This window comes from Piliocolobus tephrosceles, chromosome 21 (assembly GCF_002776525.5).
Source record: "Piliocolobus tephrosceles isolate RC106 chromosome 21, ASM277652v3, whole genome shotgun sequence".
Classification (NCBI taxonomy): Eukaryota; Metazoa; Chordata; class Mammalia; order Primates; family Cercopithecidae; genus Piliocolobus; species Piliocolobus tephrosceles.
Window position 1 is genome coordinate 8520060 of NC_045454.1, and position 21676 is coordinate 8541735.

Sequence of the window (21676 nt, forward strand, 5' to 3'; positions counted from 1 at the left end):
ACAGAGCGAGACTCCGTCTCAAAAAAAAAAAAAAAATTCCCCAGTCGAATCTTTCATGGAATTACAGTTTAAAAAAATATAAAAAAATTCCCAGTTTGTGGATATCTAAGGTTTACTAATGTTTGACACTAAATGTTTGATGCTAAATAAAAGGTCTTTTTTTTTTTTTTTTTTGAGGTAGGGTCTCACCCAGGCTGGAGTGCAGTGGTGCAGTGGTATGATCTTGGCTCACTGCAATCTCCGCCTCCTGGGCTCAAGGAATCCTTCCACCTCAGCTTCCTGAGTAGCTAGAACCACGGGTGCACATCACCACACCACGCCCAGCTAATTTTTTGTGTTTTTGGTAGAAGCGGGATTTTGCCATGTTGCCCAGGCTGGTCTCGAACTCCTGAGCTCAAGCGATCCACCCACCTTGGCCTCCCAAAATGCTGGGATTACAGGCATAAGCCATTGCGCCCAGCAACAAAATGTAAAAAGCGACTTTTATGTGGTGTCTATTGCTATAAAAAAATCCTATCGTTTTTATGGGGTTAGATATAGCTTTTGTCTCTTTTATAACCCCTTGGCTGCCTGTCTTAGAAAGGCTCATCCCACTCCAAGACAAATATTCTCCTAAGTCGTCTTTTAATATCTCTTAGTTTTATATTTAAACCTTTAATCCATCTGGAAATGATTTTTTACATATTTTGAGGTCAGGAGTCTATATTTCTGTTCCTCCAAAGGAGAAGCTATGTTTTCTTTATGGCCATTTAATAAACCATCCTTTCCTAGCTGAAAAGAAATTCTTGTGGTTGCGTATTCAGATCCTTTATCTGTTGAAATCCGTTTTGAAAACTTTTTTTTTCTCTACTTATATATTCCTGGGGCCAAACTATGCTTTGATTACAGCAGTTTAAAGATGTTTTAAGGCCAGGTGTGGTGGCTCACGCCTGTAATCCAGCACTTTAGGAGGCCGAGGCGGGTGGATCACTTGAACTCAGGAATTCAAGACCAGCCTGGCAACATAATGAAACTCCATCTCTACAAAAATAAAAATAAAAATAAATTGCCAGGCATGGTGGCACATGCCTGTAGTCCCAGCTACTGGGGAGGCTGAGGTGGGAGGATCGCTTGAGCCTAGGAAGTGGAGGCTGCAGTGAGCCGAGATGGTATCACTGCACTCCAGCCTGGGTGACAGAGTGACACCCTGTCTCAATCATAAAAATAAATACATAAATAAAGATGCTTTAATATATGTTAACGAAAGCTCCTTCTCACTGTCCTTTCTGAACAATTTCTTGGCTCTTCTCTGACACTTATTTTTCCATATGAAGTTTAAAATGATTCTGTTCCATTCAAAATAGGGTAAACACCTCCAAACTTCCTCTTAACCTCCCTCTTTCTCCAGGCTGTACTGAATTTATATGTTAATTTGTGACAAGTTGACTTACTGTTAGTTTTTCCATTTATTAGACCTGTCCTTAAATAAAATTTGTAAGATTCCTCATAAATATCCTGTGCCTTTCTGGATGAGTGAATTCCCAGGTATCTCATAATTTTCTTTCTTTCTTTTTTTTTTTTGAAAAGGGGTCTCTCTCTGTTGCCCAGGCTGGAGTGCAGTGGTGCAATCACAGCTCACTGCAACCTCTGCCTCCTGGGCTCAAGCGATTCTCCTGCCTCAGCCTCCTGAGTATCTGGGACCACAGGCATGTGGCACAATGCCCGGCAAATTTTCGTGTTTTTTTGAGATGGAGACTCGTTCTGTCACCCAGGCTGGAGTGCAGTGGCACGATCTTGGCTCACTGCAACCTCTGCCTCCTGGGTTCAAGCGATTCTCCTGCCTCAAACTCCTGAGTAGCTGGGATTACAGGCATGTGCCACCATGCCCAGCTAATTTTTGTATGTTTAGTAGAGATGGGGTTTCACCATGTTGGTCAGGCTGGTCTCGAACTCCTGACCTCGTGATCTGCCCGCCTCAGCCTCCCAAAGTGCTGGGATTACAGGCGTGAGCCACTACACCCTGCCTAATGTTTGTATTTTTAGTAGAGATGAGGTTTCACCATGTTGGTCAGGCTGGTTTTGAACTCCTGACCTCAGGTAATCCACCCACCTCGGCCTCCCAAAGTGCTGGGATTACAGGTGTGAGCCACCTCGCCTGGCCTAGTTTCTAATTTTAATGGGAATAGAGTTAGTTTAATCTTATCTTTATGGTGCAATTGGATTTTAGTACATATCTATATTGTGTTTGGATAGCCCTTTCTATTCTCATTTCCTTTACTTTCTGTTTGAACTTTCACTCCCTCTGGCTCCTGATGGTTAATCAATTACAAGATTGACTCATGCAAGAAACACCTGCCTCATTCAAGGACTCAGGAGTCCCGGTCCTCAGCCCCCTCCTCCCTGGGGAAGTTAAGCATTACTGTCTTCAAAATCTAGCTCCCTCCTGAACAAAGACATGACAATTCTGGCTGGGCACGCTGGCTCACAGCTGTAATTCCAGCACTTTGGGAGGCCAAGGTGGGAGGATCCCTTGAGTCCAGGAGTTCGAGACCAGCCTGGGCAAGATGGCAAGACCTCCGTCTCTACCAAAATTTAAAAAGTTAGCTGGGCACGGTGGTGCATGCCTGTCGTCCCAGCTGCTTAGAAGGCTAAAGTAGGAGGATCAAGACTGCAGTAAGGTGTGATCATGGCCCTGCACTCCATCCTGGGTGATAGAGTGACACCCTGTTTCAAAAGTTAGGCTGGTGCGGTGGCTCATGCCTGTAATCCCAGCGCTTTGGGAGGCCAAGTTGGGAGGATTGCTTGAGGCCAGGAGTTCGAGACCACCCTGGCCAACACAGCAAGACGCTCATTTCTAAAATAAATACGTAATTAAGTAAAAAAAGAAATGACAATTCCAATGAGCCTCTGAACAGAAGATTAGGACAAGGCTGATATTTGCCCCAGGGACTCCTGGGATATGTGGTTTTCTCCTATCTCCAGCAAAGGCTGATGGGAGGTAATCAAGCCCCCTTCTCTTCTTGCCTCAGGGACTGGAATTGACATCCCTGTCCTGCTCCTCCTGATCGATGGTGATGAGAAGATGTTGACGGTACAGGGGCCTGGATGCCTGGATCTAAGGAGGAAGGAGAGTTGGGGGCTAGGACTCCTGGGTCCTGAGTCATAGGGAGGGTCTGGGGGTCTGACTCTGGGTAGGGTGAATATCCTGCCTTCTCTGACGTGACTCTCCCCTTTATCCTGTAGCAAATAGAGAACGCCACCCAGGCTCAGCTCCCCTGTCTCCTCGTGGCCGGCTCTGGGGGAGCTGCGGACTGCCTGGCGGAGACCCTGGAAGACACTCTGGCCCCAGGGAGTGGGGGAGCCAGGCAAGGCGAAGCCCGGGATCGAATCAGGCGTTTCTTTCCCAAAGGGGACCCTGAGGTCCTGCAGGCCCAGGTATGACACTGGGGGCCCAACTCTGGATCCTGAGATGGGAGGGAACTGGGGACTTGGGCTTCTGGGTCTGAGGGAGGAGGGGCTGGGGGCCTGGACTTCCAGTTTCCAGGAGTAGAGGGTTCTGGGCACCTAGACTATTAGGTCCTGGAGGGGAATGGCCTCCTCTATCCCTTTGGACAGGGCCCAACAGGAGCTGGGGATGGAGCTGGGCTAGGGATCCAGAACTGGCTATTCCACAGGTGGAGAGGATTATGACCCGGAAGGAGCTCCTGACAGTCTGTTCTTCTGAGGATGGGTCTGAGGAATTCGAGACCATAGTTTTGAAGGCCCTTGTGAAGGGTAAAAGTTGTACCCTCCGGTCCTCCCCCTCTCTCAGTTCAACCTTGGACACCTTTCCTGGCCTGGGCACTTCATCCACCCTCTCTAATCCAAGGCCCATGCCCCCTTTACCCCTCTTAATATCTTTCCCCTTTGGGGCTTTGCATGGTGCTATTTGGGTAGTTTTCCCGGATGCTTCCATTATGTTCCAGCGTCTGCTTTCCTCTATTGGATCCATCTAGCCATTCTTTCAACTTTCCAGCCATCCATCCATATGTACAGGTCGATCTTTCCATCTCTTTACCTACCCATCCTTCCAGTCATCTGTCATTCTTTCATCCATCCATCCTTTCACCTGTCCATCCACACATCCACCAACAATTCCTGAGAATTCCATCCACTCATTCCTCCATCCATCATCCATCTTCTCACCTGTCCGTCCACACATCCACTGACAATTTCATCCACTCATTCCTCCATCCATTGATCTTTCATCCATTTACCCTTCTACCCCTCCAGCTTTTCATGCATCCATCCAACTGTTCTTCCATCTATCCATCCACCCACCCCATTCTTCCTTCCCTATATGCTTCCAATATGCATGAAGCACTCTGTCTAGACATGAACCAAAACACTGTCTCCCTGTGAGGAAGTCCAGATATTTCACTAGAAATGGCAGCTTGGAGGATGGAATGATGAAAACCAAGGCGGGGAAGCATAATACCCACCTGGAAGAGGCTGGGGTGGGGCTTATTTATTTATTTATTGAGACAGGGTCTTGCTCTGTAGGCCAATCTGGAGTACAGTGGTGTGATCACGGCTCATTGCAGCCTCAACCTCCCAGGCTCAAGTGATCCTCCTACCTCAGCCTTCTGAGTAGCTGGGAACACACCTGCCTGCCACTACACTGGTAAATTAAAAAAAATTTTTTTTTTTTTTTTGGTACAGACGAGGTCTTGCTCTGTTGCCTACGCTGGTCGTGAACTCCTGGCCTCAACTGATCCTCCCGCCTCAGTCTCCCAAAGGACTGGGGTTACCACTGCATTTCAGCCTGGGCGACAGAGCGAGACTCTGTCTCAAAAAGAAACAAACCAACAAGCAAAAAGAAACAAACCAGCTTGGCCTCTTTCTTGCTGTGTGGTCTTGAGAAAGCAGCTTCCCCTCTCTGAGCCCCGGTTTCTCTCTGTGGAAAGTGGTGATAATATCTTGCAGGAGTGTTATAAGCCTCCAAGGCAAGGTATGAGTCGTGCCCGGTCCCTGGTGGGGGCCCAGTAAGAGGGATCTCGTCTTAATATGGTTCCATTTCCTCTGGGGGCACGTCCTTCAGTATAAGGTGACTCTCAGGGGGCAAATCTGATTCACTCTGCAGAAGTTAACTCAGCAGCCTCAGCAGCCTCCTGAGAGAAAATAAGGCAGCTCTGTAAGATGTGGTTTGCGGGGGTGGTGTAAGCCCAGCAGGAGCGTGTAAGTGATCGCAGTCCACTGGGGGAACTGTAGATGGCTGATAGGCCTGGGGATAGCAGAGTTGAATGGATGAAATTTCAGCAAGAAAGAAAGGGCAAGGTCTTTTTTTTTTTTTTTTTTTTTTTTTTAAGACGGAGTCTTGCTCTGTTGCCCAGGCTGGAGTACAGTGGCGCAATCTCGGCTCACTGCAAGCTCCACCTCCCGGGTTCAAGCGATTCTCCTGCCTCAGCCTCCGGAGAAGCTGGGACTACAGGTGCCTGCCACCACGACTGGCTAATGTTTGTATTTTTAGTAGAGACGGGGTTTTACCGTGTTGGCCAGGATGGTCTTGACCTCCTGACCTCGTGATCTGCCCACCTCGGCCTCCCAAAGTGCTGAGATTACAGGCCTGAGCCACCGCCCCGGGCCCATGAATGCTTCTTAAGAGTCTAGCATAGGTAGGCCTAGTACTGGGCAGTTGGTATACTCCTTTGCCCTTCATCTCCCTTCCCTGCCTGCAAGGATTATCGCTCCATTTTGCAGATGAAGACACTGAGGCTCAGAGAGAGGAAAAATCGCTTGCCCAAGGTCATCTGGCTAGTAGCAGGGGTCAGGCTTTTCATGTGAGTCTGTATAATTCTCAAGCCCATAAGAAGGGGTGTGTTTGGAGAGACGTCAGAGGCTCGCAGGGTTGGTATGTATCATTGGCATGAAGGGAGTGTTGGAGACAAGGCCAGTAAGGCGGGTAGGGCCAAACCACCCAGGACCTCAAATGCCAGGCAGAGGGTCTAAAGGCTGTCCTTGAGAGGCAGCAGAGGACCAGGGTCGGTTGTGTGGATAAAAAAGACTCTCTGGCCAAGTGTGAAGGCTCATGCCTGTAATTACAGCACTTTGGAAGGCCAAGGAAGGAGGTTCACTTGAGCCCAGGAGTTTGAGACGAGCCTGGGCAGCATAATGAGGCCCCCATTTCTATAAAAAATTAGCTGGGCGTGGCACTATGTTCCTGTAGTTCCAGCTACTTGGGAGGCTGAGGCAGGAGGATCGCTTGAGCCCAGGATGTCTCAAAGCTGAAGTGAGCTGTGACGGTGCCACTACACTCCAGCCTGGGTGACAGAGGAAGACCCTGTCACAAAAAAACAAAACAAAAACAGACCCTCTGGGAGTAGGTGGGTGCAGAGTGGAGAGGAGAGAAGAGACTGCAGTGACAGTGGTTGGTGGGGGCCAAAGCTTGAGCTGCCGCTGGGGCCAGGGGGACAGTAGGGGAGGCTCAGCAGAGAGTCAGGAGGCTGGACATGGGACTTGGAACTTGGGGGCTGATGGCCTGTGAGATGGGAGGGGCAGGAAGGGACAAGGACAGTATCTGGGGTCTGCCTTATTGACTGGGTGGATAGAGGGGCCTGAGATGAGGACGCAGGGAAGATGGGTTTGAGGGTTAGATACTGAGTTGAGTATGGAACATGGTGAGTATGAAGGGACAAGGTGGGGACAGGGTCGGGTGTCCAGGTGACAAATGGTGCCAGATTAAGGCAGAATATAAAGCAAGGTATTATTATTATTATTTCTGAGACAGAGTTTCGCTCTTGTTGCCCAGGCTGGAGTGCAATGATATGATCTCGGCTTACCGCAACCTCCACCTCCTGGGTTCAAGTGATTCTCCTGCCTCAGTGTCCCAAGTAGCTGGGATTACAGGCGTGCACCACCACACCCAGCTAATTTTGTATTTTTAGTAGAGGTGGGGTTTCTCCATGTTGGTCAGGCTGGTCTCGAACTCCTGACCTCAGGTGATTTGCCCACCTCGGCCTCCCAAAGTGCTGGGATTACAGGCGTGAGCCACTGCGCCCAGCCTATTATTATTATTATTATTATTTAAGATGGAGTCTTGCTCTGTCACCCGGGCTGGAGTGCAGTGATACGATCTCGGCTCACTGCAACCTCCGCCTCCCGGGTTCAAGCAATTCTCCTGCCTCAGTCTCCCGAGTAGCTGGGACTACAGACGCACGCCACCATGCCCGGCTAATTTTTTGTATTTTAGCAGAGACAGGGTTTCACTGTGCTACCCAGGCTGGTCTCGAACTCCTGAGCTCAGGCAGTCCGCCCACCTTGGCCTCCCAAAGTGCTAGGATTGCAGGCATGCGCCACCATGCCCGGCCTATAAATCAAAATATTATAAATGATTTTGGGCTGGGTGCAGTGGCTCACATCTATAATCCCAGCACTTTGGGAGGCTGAGGTGGGCAGATCACGAGGTCAGGAGTTCCAGACGAGCCTGGCCAACATAGTGAAACCCCATCTCTACCAAAAATACAAAAAAAATTAGCCGGGCTGGGCGTGGCGGCCAGTGCCTGTAATCGCTTGAACCCGGGAGGCAGAGGTTGCAGTGAGCCGAGATCGTGCCACTGCACACCAGCCCCTGCGACAGTGTAAGACTCCTCTTAAAAAATAAATAAATAAATAAACGATTTTGTTTGCTTCTTTTGAAACTGTGGGGGAAGTAAGAGAGCTTCCTAGAATTATAGAAAATCATAGAAGGCCAAGCGCAGTGGCTCAAGCCTGTAATCCCAGCCCTTTGGGAGGCCGAGACGGGCGGATCACGAGGTCAGGAGATCGAGACCATCCTGGCTAATACGGTGAAACCCCGTCTCTACTAAAAAATACAAAAAACTAGCCGTTCGAGGTGGCGGGCGCCTGTAGTCCCAGCTACTCGGGAGGCTGAGGCAGGAGAATGGCGTAAACCCAGGAGGCGGAGCTTGCAGTGAGCTGAGATCCAGCCACTGCACTCCAGCCCGGGCAACAGGGCGAGACTCCGTCTCAAAAAAAAAGAAAAAAAAAAAAAAGAAAAGAAAAGAAAATCATAGAAAAGCCCGCTCTGAATGGACATCTGGGTTTTGAAAGAGCACAGAAAGCCATGTGGTCCTAGACATGTGACTGCCTTTCTGGGCCTCTGTTTCCTCAACTACAGCCTTAGAGGCTACACTGGTCAAGCTACAGAGTCACCACAGCGTGGAATTTCCTCTCACAGTTACTGTAATTGATTACAGTGCTCTGAAGGGGGTGCCACTATCTCCCATTTCATAGATGAGGAAACCGAGGCTCCCAAGGTTCAATGGCTTGCTTGAAGTCACTCAGCTGGTACTGGTGGACGGAGGACTGGAACCCACGTCTGCCTGCCCCAGAGCCCATTGCTCATGTCTGCTGCATGAGATTATCTCTTTCTGTGGTACCAGTTTTTGGAGCAACCAGAATGAGATGAATTTGTTTTGGAGATAGATACAGAGCAAGTGGAGGCAGAAGGAAACCTAACTCCATGTCACAACAAATGCCCTTCAGGACTTTTCATGCCCCTGTTGACTGTACATGTTTGGATCCACTAAATAGCTGGATCAAATTTTTAAGGGTTTTGGCCGGGCGCGGTGGCTCAAGCCTATAATCCCAGCACTTTGGGAGGCCGAGACGGGCGGATCACGAGGTCAGGAGATCGAGACCATCCTGGCTAACACAGTGAAACCTTGTCTCTACTAAAAGTACAAAAAATTAGCCGGGCGAGGTGGCGGACGCCTGTGGTCCCAGCTACTCAGGAGGCTGAGGCGGGAGAATGGCATGAACCCGGGAGGCGGAGGTTGCAGTGAGCTGAGATCCGGCCACTGCACTCCAGCCTGGGTGACAGAGCAAGACTCCGTCTCGAAAAAAAAAAAATCAGAGATGAAGAAATGAGCCTTACTAATAGTCACCATACAAACCACCCTCTGCTATGGCTAAATTTTTAAGGGTTTCTTGTTCTCTCTTGCTGTTTTAGTGACCTCCAGGGTCTCTCCGAGTCCCTCTCATGTTCAGATTTTTTCCAATCTCATTTTCTGCTGTTGTCACCTCTTTCCCCTCACAACATACCCCAAGTTTCAGAAATCAGAGTGACTCACATTTGTCATCATCTGCTGTGTGGTTTTTTTTTGTTGTTGTTTTGTTTTGTTTTTGCACCCAGGCCTTTGCTTCTGCTGTGCCTGCTGCTTTGAACGCCCTTTTCCCATCTTAGATGCACACCTCCCAATCCTGGTGGTCTTTCAAAGTTCTACCTCAACACACATTCTCTGGGAGCTGTCTTGGGCCACTCTATACCTCTGTGACCATATCCTCCTCTGGGTCCTAATCATATTATATGCCCACCTCTGAGGGCACTGAGCACTGTAAGGGTAGTTATGTGTTGGGGGGACATATTTCCCCCAAAAGAACCAGCTTCCTCAGGGTAGGAACTGTATCCGATTTCTCTCTCCACTGCTTGGTCCATAACATACCTCAATAAATATTAAATGAATAAGTGATTCCTTTTCTTTCTTCTTGGGGGCTGTAAACCAGTGGTCTGTGCTCTGGCCCTGAGCCAAATGACCTTATGCTTATCATAACCTGACTGCTTAAAGACCCCCACACTCTGCCCAGTAGCACCCCCTTTATGCAGAGTTTAAAAGTCAGGCATGCAAAATAGAAGCCAAATAGACATTCGTAAGATGCCCCTCCTCCCCTGACTTCTTGCCCCCTCTCCCTCTAATCCTTCCAGCCTGCGGGAGCTCGGAGGCCTCAGCCTACCTGGACGAGCTGCGTTTGGCTGTGGCTTGGAACCGCGTGGACATTGCCCAGAGTGAACTCTTTCGGGGGGACATCCAATGGCGGGTGAGGGGTCAGGGCCTGGGGTTGGGCATCCTGACAAGGGGACTGTGCTCTCCTCCCTCTCTGCCTTTTTAGACACCTTTCCACCCTGCCTTCCATTATGGCCTGTCCAGCCTTCCCTTAATTGCCCATCCATCTCTGATTGTCCATCTGCCCCAACATGTTTCCTCTCTCCCCATCCATCCCTCTGTCCATCTATCCATCTCTCCACCCTGTACATCCATCTATCCATTCATCCGTTCATTCATCTATTTATCCATCCATCCATTTGTCCATCCATCCATCCATCCATTTTATCCATCCATCCCTTTGTCCATCCATCCGTCTGTCCATCCATCCATCCATCCATCAAGCCATCCATCCATCCATCCATCTGTCCCTCATACCGTTGTACTCCCTTCTCTTGTCCTTAACCTTTGAGCTAATCTCTTCCCCCATTCATCGCACCCCCGCCAGTCCTTCCATCTCGAAGCCTCCCTCATGGACGCCCTGCTGAATGACCGGCCCGAGTTCGTGCGCTTGCTCATCTCCCACGGCCTCAGCTTGGGCCGCTTTCTGACCCCGATGCGCCTGGCCCAACTCTACGGCGCGGCGCCCCCCAACTCGCTCATCCGCAACCTTTTGGATCAGGCGTCCCACAGCGCAGGCACCAAAGCCCTAGCCCAAAAAGGGGGAGCTGCGGAGCCCCGGCCCCCTGACGTGGGGCATGTGCTGAGGATGCTGCTGGGGAAGATGTGTGCGCCGAGGTACCCCTCCGGGGGCGCCTGGGACCCTCACCCAGGCCAGGGCTTCGGGGAGAGCGTAAGGACCGGGCAAAGCTGGGGGGGCCCCCTCTCCATGGGAAGGACCTGGGGGCGGGATTACATCAGGAATGGGGCGTGGCCAGAGCAGGGGTGTGACCAAACCAGGGGCAGGGCTGGTGGTGGCCAGTGTTGGGGAGGGGCCAGTCCTCACCACCCCTCCTTTTGCTGGCAGACGGGTCTGCTCTCGGACAAGGCCACCTCGCTGCTCTCACTGGATGTTGACCTCGGGCAGGCCCCCTGGAGTGACCTGCTTATTTGGGCACTGCTGCTGAACAGGGCACAGATGGCCATGTACTTCTGGGAGATGGTGAGTGCTGACTTGGCGCTCCTGCATCCCTGTCCTTTAGGCCACTGGATGCCAGTGTTCACCATACAATTACCATACAATTCCCCGACCCCTGACATCACCTGACCGTCGCCCCATCCTCCATCCGTGATATATGCCTCCAACTGCTTCCTCTTTCTTTTCTCTCCCTCATATCAAGCATTATTTTATATTTTTACTTTTCGAGACAGAGTCTCGCTCTGTTGCCCAGGCTGCAGTGCAGTGGCATGATCTTGGCTCACTGCAACCTCAGTCTCCCAGGTTCAAGTAATTCTCCTGCCTCAGCCTCCCAAGTAACTGGGATTACAGGCACCTGCCACCATGCATGGCTAATTTTTGTATTTTTTTTTTTTTTTTTTTAAGTAGAGATGGGGTTTCACCATGTTAGCCAGGCTGGACTGCTGACCTCAAGTGATCCGCCTGCTTCGACTTCAAAAAATGCTGGGATTACAGGCATGTGCCACCATGCTCGGCCAAGATTCTCTCTTTGTCTTGGCCTTTGATAACATATCTCAGTGTGGATCTCTCTGAATTTATTTTACTTGGAGTTCCTTGAGCTTCCTGGATGTGTAGACTTACGTCTTTCACGAAATTTTGGAAGTTTTTAGGACATTATATCTTCAAATATTATTTCTTTCCCTTTCTCTCTTTCTTTTCCTTTTGGACTCTCATTATGTGTGTATTAGTATTCTGTATGGTGTCTTGCAAGTCCCTTAGGCTCTACTTATTTTCCTTCATTTGTTTTTCTTTTTTCTCCTCCAGCTGGATAATCTCAATGAACTTAGCTTCAAATTCACTGATCTTTATTTTGCCTTTTTTATGAATCTACTGTTGAGTCCCTCTAGTGGTTTTTATGTTTCAGTTATTGTGCTTTTTAGCTTCAGAGTTTCTGTTTGGTTCCTTTCTGTAATTTCTATCTCTATATTCTTTTTTTTCTCCCCTGGTCCCACTACAAAACTTTATTTTTGATTAGAGTACCATTCTCAATCTCTTCTATAAAAAGCAGGAAAAAAAAGCACCACTTCACTCAAGACCTATGTACATATAAGATGTTTTCTGGTTTTTTATTTTTTATTTTTTTAAATTTTTATTATTATTATTATTATTATTATTTTTTTGAGACGGAGTCTCGCTCTGTCGCCCAGGTTGGAGTGCAGTGGCCAGATCTCAGCTCACTGCAAGCTCCGCCTCCCGGGTTCCCACCATTCTCCTGCCTCAGCCTCCCGAGTAGCTGGGACTACAGGCGCCAGCCACCGCGCCTGGCTAGTTTTTTGTATTTTTTAGTAGAGATGGGGTTTCACCGTGTTAGCCAGGATGGTCTCAATCTCCTGACCTCGTGATCCGCCCGTCTCAGCCTCCCAAAGTGCTGGGATTACAGGCTTGAGCCACCGCGCCCGGCCTAAATTTTTATTATTTTTAAAAAAATAAATTCAGTGTTCACATTTCTATAAAGAATTAACCCAGTTTCAGGAAACACTGCCTCTATCTCTGTATTCTTATTCTCTAGGGGGTGAGACATCTTTTTCCTGTCTACCTTTAGTTCTTTTTTCATGATTTCCTTTAGCTCTTTGAGCATATTTAAGACAGGTTATTTAAAGTCTTTGTCTAGTAAGTTCAATGTCTGAGTTTCTGCAGGGATAGTTTCTATTCATTTATTTATTTTTCCTACTCATTTCTATTCGTTTCATTTATTTTCCTTTCTTTTCTTTTTTTCTTTTTTTTCTTGTTGTTGAGACAGAGTCTCATTCTGTCACTCAGGCTGGACTGCAGTGGTGTGACCAGAGTTCACTGCAACCTTGACCTTCTTGGACTCAAGCGATCTTCCCACCTCAGCCTCCTGAGTAGCTGGGTCTACCGGCCACATGACAAGCTAATTTTAAAAAAATCTGCATGGCCGGGTGCGGTGGCTCAAGCCTGTAGTCCCAGCACTTTGGGAGGCCGAGATGGGCGGATCATGAGGTCAGGAGATCGAGACCATCCTGGCTAACACGGTGAAACCCCGTCTCTATCAAAAAATACAAAAAACTAGCCAGACGAGGCGGCGGGCACCTGTAGTCCCAGCTACTCGGGAGGCTGAGGCAGGAGAATGGCGTAAACCCGGGAGGCGGAGCTTGCAGTGAGCTGAGATCTGGCCACTGCACTCCAGCCTGGGCAACAGAGCGAGACTCCATCTCAAAAAAAAAAAAAAAAAAAAAAAAATCTGCAGAGATGGGGTCTTACTATGTTGCCCAAGCTGGTCTTGAATTCTTGGGCTCAAGCAATTCTCCTGCCTTGGCCTCCCAAAGTGCTGGGATTACAGGTGTGAGCCACTGTGGCTGGTCTCTATTAATTTCTTTTTTTTTTCCAGTATATGAACCATATTGTCTTGTTTCTTTGCATGCCTCATAATTTTTTGTTGAAAAGGGGAACATTTTGAATATGATAATGTTGCAACTCTGGAAATCAGCTTATGCCCTCCCTCCAGGGTTTGTTGTGGCTGTTGCTTGCTGTGGGTCATTGTTGTTTGTTTAGTGACTTTTCTTTTTTCTTTTTCTTGTTGTTGTTTTGGGATGGAGTCTCGCTCTGTGGCCCAGGCTAGAGTGTGGTGGTGCAATCTCAGGTCACTGCAAGCTCCACCTCCCAGGTTTAAGCGATTCTCCTGCCTTAGCCTCCCAAGTAGCTGGGATTACAGGTGTGTACCACCACACCCGGCTAATTTTTGTATTTTTCGTAGAGATGGGGTTTCACTATGCTAGCCAAGCTGGTCTCAAACTCCTGACCTCAGGTGATCCACCTGCTTCGGCCTCCCAAAGTGCAGGGATTATAGGTGTGAGCCACCATACCCACCCTGTTTAGTGACTTCTCTAAAGTTTTTTTAGAAGAAAAGTCTGTATTCTCTCTCTCTCTTTTTTTTTAGGAAAGTCTGTATTCTTTGTCATGTGTGGCCGTGGAAGCCCCTCTTCTGTTAGCTTAGTGGTCTGCTAGTGACTTGACAGAGATATCCTTAAATACCTGGAACCATAGAAGCAAACACAAGAAACTCCCTGTAAGTGCTGGGATTATAGGCTTGAGCCACCGCGCCTGGCCCACCATGGCTGTGTATTGAAGCAGTCTTTCAATAGTTAGCCAAGCTGTTTACAATTCTGCTTTAGTCTTCACTTCCTGCTTGTGCAGAGCCTAAAGTTCAGGCAGAGATAAGAGCGTCAGGTTTTCTTTGGTATTTTCTGAGTACGCCGCTAGCCCTAGTCATGCATCTAGCCTTTTGAATTTCCTGGCACACAAGGAAGCTTTTCAAAGCCCTTATTTCCTCCAAGTGTTTCCTTTCATGGCCTCTTTTTTTTTTTTTTTTTTTTTTTTTTTGAGACGGAGTCTCACTCTGTCGCCCAGGCTGGAGTGCAGTGTCCGGATCTCAGCTCACTGTAAGCTCCACCTCCCAGGTTCACGCCATTCTCCTGCCTCAGCCTCCCGAGTAGCTGGGACTACAGGCGCCCGCCACCTCACCCGGCTAGTTTTTTGTATTTTTTAGTAGAGACAGGGTTTCACCGTGTTAGCCAGGATGGTCTCGATCTCCTGACCTCATGATCCGCCCGTCTCGGCCTCCCAAAGTGCTGGGATTACAGGCTTGAGCCACCGCGCCCAGCTCATAGCCTCTTTCTTTCCAAGCTGCTTAGTGTATCTATTGCTGCCTTTACTGTGATTCCTTGACTCTGGTGGCTGTGGAGAATTCATTTGCCTTTGAAAGATTTTAACAAGCCGGTGCGGTGACTCCCGCTGTCATCCCAGCACTTTGGGATGCCGAGGCGGGCAGATCACCCGAGGTCAGGAATTTGTGACCAGCCTGACCAACATGGAGAAACCCTATCTCTACTAAAAATACCAAAAATTAGCCAGGCATGGTGGCGCATACCTCTAATCCCAGCTACCTGGGAGGCTGAGGCAGAACTGCTTGAAGCCGGGAGGCAGAGGTTGTGGTGAGCTGAGATCTTACCATTGTACTCCAGCCTGGGCAACAAGAGTGAAACTCCATCTCAAAAAAGATTTTAACACACACTGCTGGAAAGGCATTTTTTCTCTGGGGAAAGCTCTAAGGCAAGTGAAGCAAAGTCAAACCCTTCAGCTGTTGCTTCAGGGAGCCACCAGATAGGGCCCCACGCGACCACAATTCTGGAGGGTAAGGTCTGAATTGCTCCTCTAGTACCAGCGGCCCACACCAGGAATGTGTGTCTTTGTCTTCAAGGCTGCCACTGAGCTGGGGAGCTGGGGATATAGTAAGTGGGTAGGTTAAAATGCTGCAGCGCCCTCTTACTGAAATTTAGTAGTCTCTTCATTAAGCATTTTCTTGGTTTTTTTGGTAAGTTTTGGATTAGATTCCAGAATTCTAGAAAAGTTGATTCTGACAGTTTTTGCTAGCTATTGGTTGCTTTTGTGGAGGGATGAAGTTTTGAAGTTCCCTACACTGGCATTTTTGGTTACCTCTCCAAGTGCTTTTAAAACTTTTATTGTTGGCCGGGCGCGGTGGCTCAAGCCTGTAATCCCAGGACTTTGGGAGGCCGAGACGGGCGGATCACGAGGTTGGGAGATCGAGACCATCCTGGCTAACACGGTGAAACCCCGTCTCTACTAAAAACTACAAAAAACTAGCCGGGTGAGGTGGCGGCGCCTGTAGTCCCAGGCTACAGTAGTAGTAGGTGGCTACCTGGGAGGCTGAGGCAGGAGAATGGCGTGAACCCGGGAGGCGGAGCTTGCAGTGAGCTGAGATCCAGCCACAGCACTCCAGCCTGGTGACAGAGTGAGACTCCGTCTCAAAAAAAAAAAAAAAACTTTTATTGTTAGAGACAGTGTCTTCCTCAGTCATCCAGGCTGGAGTGCAGTGGCATGATCATGGCTCACTGCAGCCTCAACTTCCTGGGCTCATTTGATCCTCCTACCTCAGCCTCCCTAGTAGCTGGGACTACAGGAGCAAACCACCACGCCTGGCTAACTAAAAAAAATTTTTTTTGAGACGGAGTCTCGCTCTGTCGCCCAGGCTGGAGTGCAGTGGCCGGATCTCAGCTCACTGCAAGCTCCGCCCCCCGGGTTTACGCCATTCCCCTGCCCCCACCCTCCAAATTAGCTGGGCTTCCGGGCGCCCGCCAGCAACCCCAGCTAATTATTTTTTTATTTTTTTTTAATTTTTAGTAGAGACAGGGTTTCACCATTTTATCCAGGATGGTCTTGATCTCCTGACTTCGTGATCCGCCTGCCTCAGCCTCCCAAAGTGCTGGGATTACAGGCGTGAGCAACCGTGCCCGGTCAAAAAAATTTTTTTTTGTGGATATGGAGTCTCACTATGTTGCCTAGGCTGGTCTTGAATTCCTGGGCTCAAGCAATCCTCCTGCATCTGTAACCACCCAATGGGTTCACCTTGCCTGCTGCCTAGACAGAGCCGACTTACCAAAACAGGGAAATTGTAATGGAGAAAGAGTAATTAACGCAGAGCCGGGCTATGCGGGAGACCTCAGTTTTATTATTACTCAAATCAGTCTCCTTGAGGATTCGGGGATGAGAGTTTTTAAAGATAATTTGGTGGGTAGGGGCTTGGGAAGTGGGGAGTGCTGATTGGTCAGGTTGGAGATGGACTCACAGGGAGCCCAAGTGAGTTTTTCTGGCTGTCTTTTGTTCCTGAGTGGGAAGGCAGAACTCATTGAGCCAGATTACAGTCCGGGTGATGTCAGCTGATCCATCCAGTGCAAGGTCTGCAAAGTATCTCAAGCACTCATCTTAGGTTTTACAATAGTAATGTTATCCCCAGGAGCAATATGGGAAGCCAAAGGCTGCATGACCCCCTAACCATAATTTCTAATTTTTTTTTTTTTTTTTGAGACAGAGTCTCGCTCTGTCGCCCAGGCTGGAGTGCAGTGGCACAATCTTGGCTCACTGCAGCTCTGCCTCCCGGGTTCACGCCATTCTCCTGCCTCAGCCTCCCGAGTAGCTGGGACTACAGGCGCCCGCCACCACGCCCAGCTAATTTTTTGTATTTTTAGTAGAGACGGGGTTTCACCGTGTTAGCCAGGATGGTCTCGATCTCCTGACCTCATGATCCGCCCGCCTTGGCATCCCAAAGTGCTGGGATTACAGGCGTGAGCCACCATGCCCGGCCCATAATTTATAATCTTGTAGCTAATTTGTTAGTCCTCAAAGGCAGACTGGTCCCCAGGCAAGAAGGGCATCTTTTGGGAAAGGGCTATTATTGATTTTGTTTCAGAGTCAAACCATGAACTGAATTCCTTCCCAAAGTTACTTCAGCCTATGCCCAGAAGCAAGGACAGCTTAAGGGTTAGAAGCAAGATGGAGTCAGCTAGGTCTGATTTCTTTCATTGTCATAATTTCCTCAGTTGTAATTTTTGCAAAGGTGGTTTCACTTCAGCCTCCCAACGTGCTGGGATTACAGTCATGAGCCACTTTACCCAGCCTCCAACTGCTTCTTGACCTGTCTGTGACTGCTGAATTCATTCGAACCCCTGACTTGCATCCGTGACTTGCATCCCTGGTCTCTGAACCACCTGACTTCTGGCATTTTCAACTGACGTTCAGTTTCTTCCAGATCTGTCTCCAAACATTGCTTCTTCCTTGGCCTCTGATGACCCCAGTTAGTTTCTGACCTCTGACTCTGTCCCTTCCCTTGACTTCAGGCTTTCTCCCCCTCTATGAACCGTCTTTGAGGCATCCATGCCCGCTTTGTCTCTCCAGGGTTCCAATGCAGTTTCCTCAGCTCTTGGGGCCTGTTTGCTGCTCCGGGTGATGGCACGTTTGGAGCCTGATGCTGAGGAGGCAGCACGGAGGAAAGACCTGGCGGTCAAGTTTGAGGGGATGGGCGTTGGTGCGTGGAGCATGGTGCCTGGGAGCAGGGACGGGGGCTGCCGCCAGCGGGGGAATGTGCATCTCCGCACTCCTCACATATCCCTGCGCCATCCCCTTAAATTCCCTTTCCTCTCCCTTCACACCCTCACCCTACTTCCCATCCCTGTCACATAATTAACTCCTCTGCCTCTAGACCTCTTTGGTGAGTGCTATCACAGCAGTGAGGTAAGGGCTGCCCGCCTCCTCCTCCGTCGCTGCCCGCTCTGGGGGGATGCCACTTGCCTCCAGCTGGCCATGCAAGCTGACGCCCGTGCCTTCTTTGCCCAGGATGGGGTACAGGTGAGTATCTGCGACATCAACATCCCAAACAGTCTCCAAGTGGACTCTGGGAAGTAGAGGGATGAGCCCCTGCCATTGGGAACATCTATGGTCTTGACCAGCCCCTCTCCCTGGAGATTACCCAGAAAGTCTCTCTTCTCTCTCAGAAAGGCTGCTCTTCCCATAAGAAGCCTCACTCCCTTCCACTAAAAGCCAACCTTCCCACGACAAAGCCCATCCTCCTAAAAAGTTCCACTCCAGATAGAGAAACTCCTGGTGACCCTATCAGGAAGTTCCACCTTTAACCTAAGAAGTCCTTCCCGCTTTCACGGAAGAGTCCATTTCTTTCAAAGGAAGTCCTAAGTCATCCACAGGAAGTCTGACGTCATCCACAGGAAGTCCCATGTCATCCACAGGAAATCCTTTCCAATTCTTTTAGAGGTCCCTAGTTTCAGTTCTCAGCAATTAGAATGGCCTTACTGAACAATTACGTTTTATTTTTGGACATAAACTTTGGCCTAGGAAATCCCACCCTTTCTATAGGAAATCGTCTGCCTTGGGAAGCCCCACTTGCTCCCACAGTCTCTCCGATGCTGACAAGTTGACATTTTGGAAACATTATCAGTATTTTTAGTTTGAATCTGACAGGGGCTCAGAATCTCACTTCAGTACAGGAAGTTGTGCCCACCCAACAGGAAGTCCCATCCTCATCTGTTGGAATGGTTTAGCCCACATTTCAAACAGCTACCCAGAGTCCCTTGCTGTGGATAGTGGTTAAACTCATCCAGCTCTACCATATACAGGCTGTGTTTCTTTGGGCCATTTCCTTAACCTCTCTGTGCCTCATGTGTGCCAAGGAGGAGATACTAGTACCCACCCCCTTATGTGTTGGGGATTCAGTGGACTAATCTACATAAAGTGCTTAGCCCTGTATCTGCCATATAGTGTCAATTTAAGTGTTGGCTGTTTACTGTCAAAACCTGGCCCAAGTTGTCTTTGCCTTTCACCACCGTCTCCCTACCTCAATAGTTGTGGCTGTGACACTGGGCACTTGCTCTGTACTTTGGAGCTGTGGTCCAACCCTTGCTGGGCATCTTAGGGAAGGGGCTGTGGGGGATATTTGAATCCTAATCCTGCCCACCCCCCACAGTCTCTGCTGACACAGAAGTGGTGGGGAGATATGGCCAGCACTACACCCATCTGGGCCCTGATTCTTGCCTTCTTTTGCCCCCCACTCATCTACACCCGCCTCATCACCTTCAGGTCAGTACCCTGGGGTAAGAGTGGTGGGGATGGGGGCGGGGTGCTCAGTTTCTCCTTTCTGCTCACTCTGCCCACCTTTCTTCCCTCATCTGCCCATTGTGTCCCTTCCCTGGGAATGGGACTGTCTCTCCATCCACTAAGGGAGTGCTGTGGGAGGTGAGTTTTGGGGGGATCCTCCCTGTGTCTCTAGTGGCAGTTACTCTGCCTTTCTGGCCATGGCTCTGGGGGAAGGTGCCTTTGGGGTGACTTTAGGAAACCACCTCTCTGTCTGTCTGCCACGTCTCCAGGTGAAGAAGTTGGAGTTTTGCTGGAGAATGCCTCTCCACCTCCTCTTCCCCTTAGTTCTCACTCTGTGCTTCCCTCCTTGCCAGGAAATCAGAAGAGGAGCACACACGGGAGGAGCTAGAGTTTGACATGGATAGTGCCGTTAACGGAGAAGGGCCTGTTGGGTGAGTGGAGCCCCCAGCACTGTGTGAGGTGGGGACATCCTGGGAAGTTCAGGACATGTGGCACTTCCACGTTGTGTTAGTCCCCTCTTGAGTTGCTACAAAGGAATACCTGAGACTGAGTAATTTATAAAGAAAAGAGGTTTCATTGGCTCATGGTTCTGCAAGTTGTACAGGAAGCATAGTGCTGGCATCTGCTGCTGGTGAGCCCTCAGGAAGCTTCCACTCATGACAGAAGGTGAGGGAGGAGCCAGTGTATCACATGGCAAGAGGAGAAGCAGGAGTAGGGGGTGCCACATAGATCTCATGTGAACTAACTGAGCAAAAAGTCACCAAAGGGATGGTGCTAAGCCATTTATGAGAGACGCACCACCAGGACCCAAACACCTTCCCCAGGCCCAACCTCCAACATTAGGGATTACATTTCTTTCCTTCTTTTATTTCTTTCTTTCCCTTTCTTTCTTTCTTTCTTCTTTCTTCTTTCTTTCTTTCTTTCTTTATTCTTTCTTTCCTTTCTTTCTTTCTCTTTCTCTCTCTCTCTTTCTCCCCTCCCTCCCTTCCTCCCTTCCTTCCTTCCTTCCTTCCTCCTTCCTTCCTTCCTTCCTTCCTTCCTTCCTTCCTTCCTTCCTTCCTATCTTGTCTTGCCTTTTTTGTCTTTTCTTTATTTTTTTTGATATGGAATCTCCCTCGGTTGCCCAGGCTGGAGTGCAGTAGTGCAATCTTGGCTCAGTGCAGCCTCTGTTTCCTGGGTTCCTGATCCGCCTGTCTCAGCCTTCCAGGTAGATGGGAGTAGAGGTGCATGCCACTACACCCAGCTAATTTTTGTATTTTTAAAGTAGAATCAGTGTTTTACCATGTTGGCCAGGCTGGTGTTGACCTCCTGACTTCAAGTGATTCGCCCACTTTGGCCTCCCAAAGTGCTAGGATTACAGGTGTGAGCCAGTGTGCCCAGCCAGGGATTACATTTCTTCCTTTTTTTTTTTTTTGAAATGGAGTCTCAATCCGTCACCCAGGCTGGAGTGCAGTGGTGCGATTTCGGCTCACTGCAACCTCCGCCTCCTGGGTTCAAGCGATTCTCCTGCCTCAGCCTCCTGAATAGCTGGGACTACAGGCACCCGCCACCACGCCCGGCTAACTTTTGTACTTTTAGTAGTGACAGGTTTCACCATATTGGCCAGGCTGCTCTTGAACTCCTGCCCTTGTGATCCTCCCGCCTCAGCCTCCCAGAGTACTGGGATTACAGGCGTGAGCCATTGTGCCCGGCCCAGGGATTACATTTCATTGTGAGATTTGGAAGGGACAAACGTCCAAACTATATCACACATCCCATCAGGGACTGAGATACTGAGGAAGCTTCCCAAATGCCAAGCTCAGGTCAGCCTCCTAACTAGCAGGGAACGCAGGCATGTGCCACCATCAAAAAAATAAAAATAAAAAAAATTTAAGTCTGAGTCTTGCTATGTTGTCCAGGCTGGTCTCAAACTCCTGGGCTTAAGCTATCCCCAAACCTTGGCCTCCCAAAATGGTGTAAGCCACTGTATCTGGCCTCAAATTTAAATATATTTATGTATATACAGCTTTTTTGTTTGCTTGTTTTTTCAGATGGAGTCTTGCTCTGTCTCCAAGCAGGAGTGCAGTGGTGCGATCTCGGCTCACTGCAATCTCTGCCTCCTGAGTTCAAGCGATTCTCCTGCCTCAGCCTCTCGAGTAGCTGGGATTACAGTCACCTGCCACCACGCCCAGCTAATATTTTTGTATTTTTAGTAGAGACGGGGTTTCACCATGGTGGCCAGGATGGTCTCCATCTCCTGACCTCGTGATCTGTCCACCTCAGCCTCCTAAAATGCTAGGATTACAGGCATGAGCCACCA

At 49.2% G+C, this 21676-nt stretch overlaps 3 protein-coding genes across 4 annotated transcripts in view; 2 read left to right on the forward strand and 1 right to left on the reverse strand.

Moving 5' to 3' along the window:
- Positions 1-21676, reverse strand: part of PRRG2 (proline rich and Gla domain 2) — a 238234-nt gene that overhangs the window by 36984 nt on the left and 179574 nt on the right. The gene's annotated exons all lie outside the window — the stretch shown is intronic.
- NOSIP (nitric oxide synthase interacting protein) overlaps positions 1-21676 on the forward strand; it is a 223046-nt gene that overhangs the window by 21230 nt on the left and 180140 nt on the right. The window lies entirely within an intron of this gene.
- The window catches only part of LOC116418574 (transient receptor potential cation channel subfamily M member 4), a 54005-nt gene that overhangs the window by 12072 nt on the left and 20257 nt on the right, over positions 1-21676 (forward strand). The window contains exons 7-16 of the mRNA XM_031934805.1: positions 3009-3070; positions 3223-3414; positions 3654-3753; positions 9722-9834; positions 10288-10632; positions 10807-10941; positions 17668-17797; positions 17972-18117; positions 19247-19359; positions 19731-19808. Coding sequence (XP_031790665.1) covers positions 3009-3070; positions 3223-3414; positions 3654-3753; positions 9722-9834; positions 10288-10632; positions 10807-10941; positions 17668-17797; positions 17972-18117; positions 19247-19359; positions 19731-19808 — 1414 coding nt within the window. The remainder of the gene's footprint in view (positions 1-3008; positions 3071-3222; positions 3415-3653; positions 3754-9721; positions 9835-10287; positions 10633-10806; positions 10942-17667; positions 17798-17971; positions 18118-19246; positions 19360-19730; positions 19809-21676) is intronic.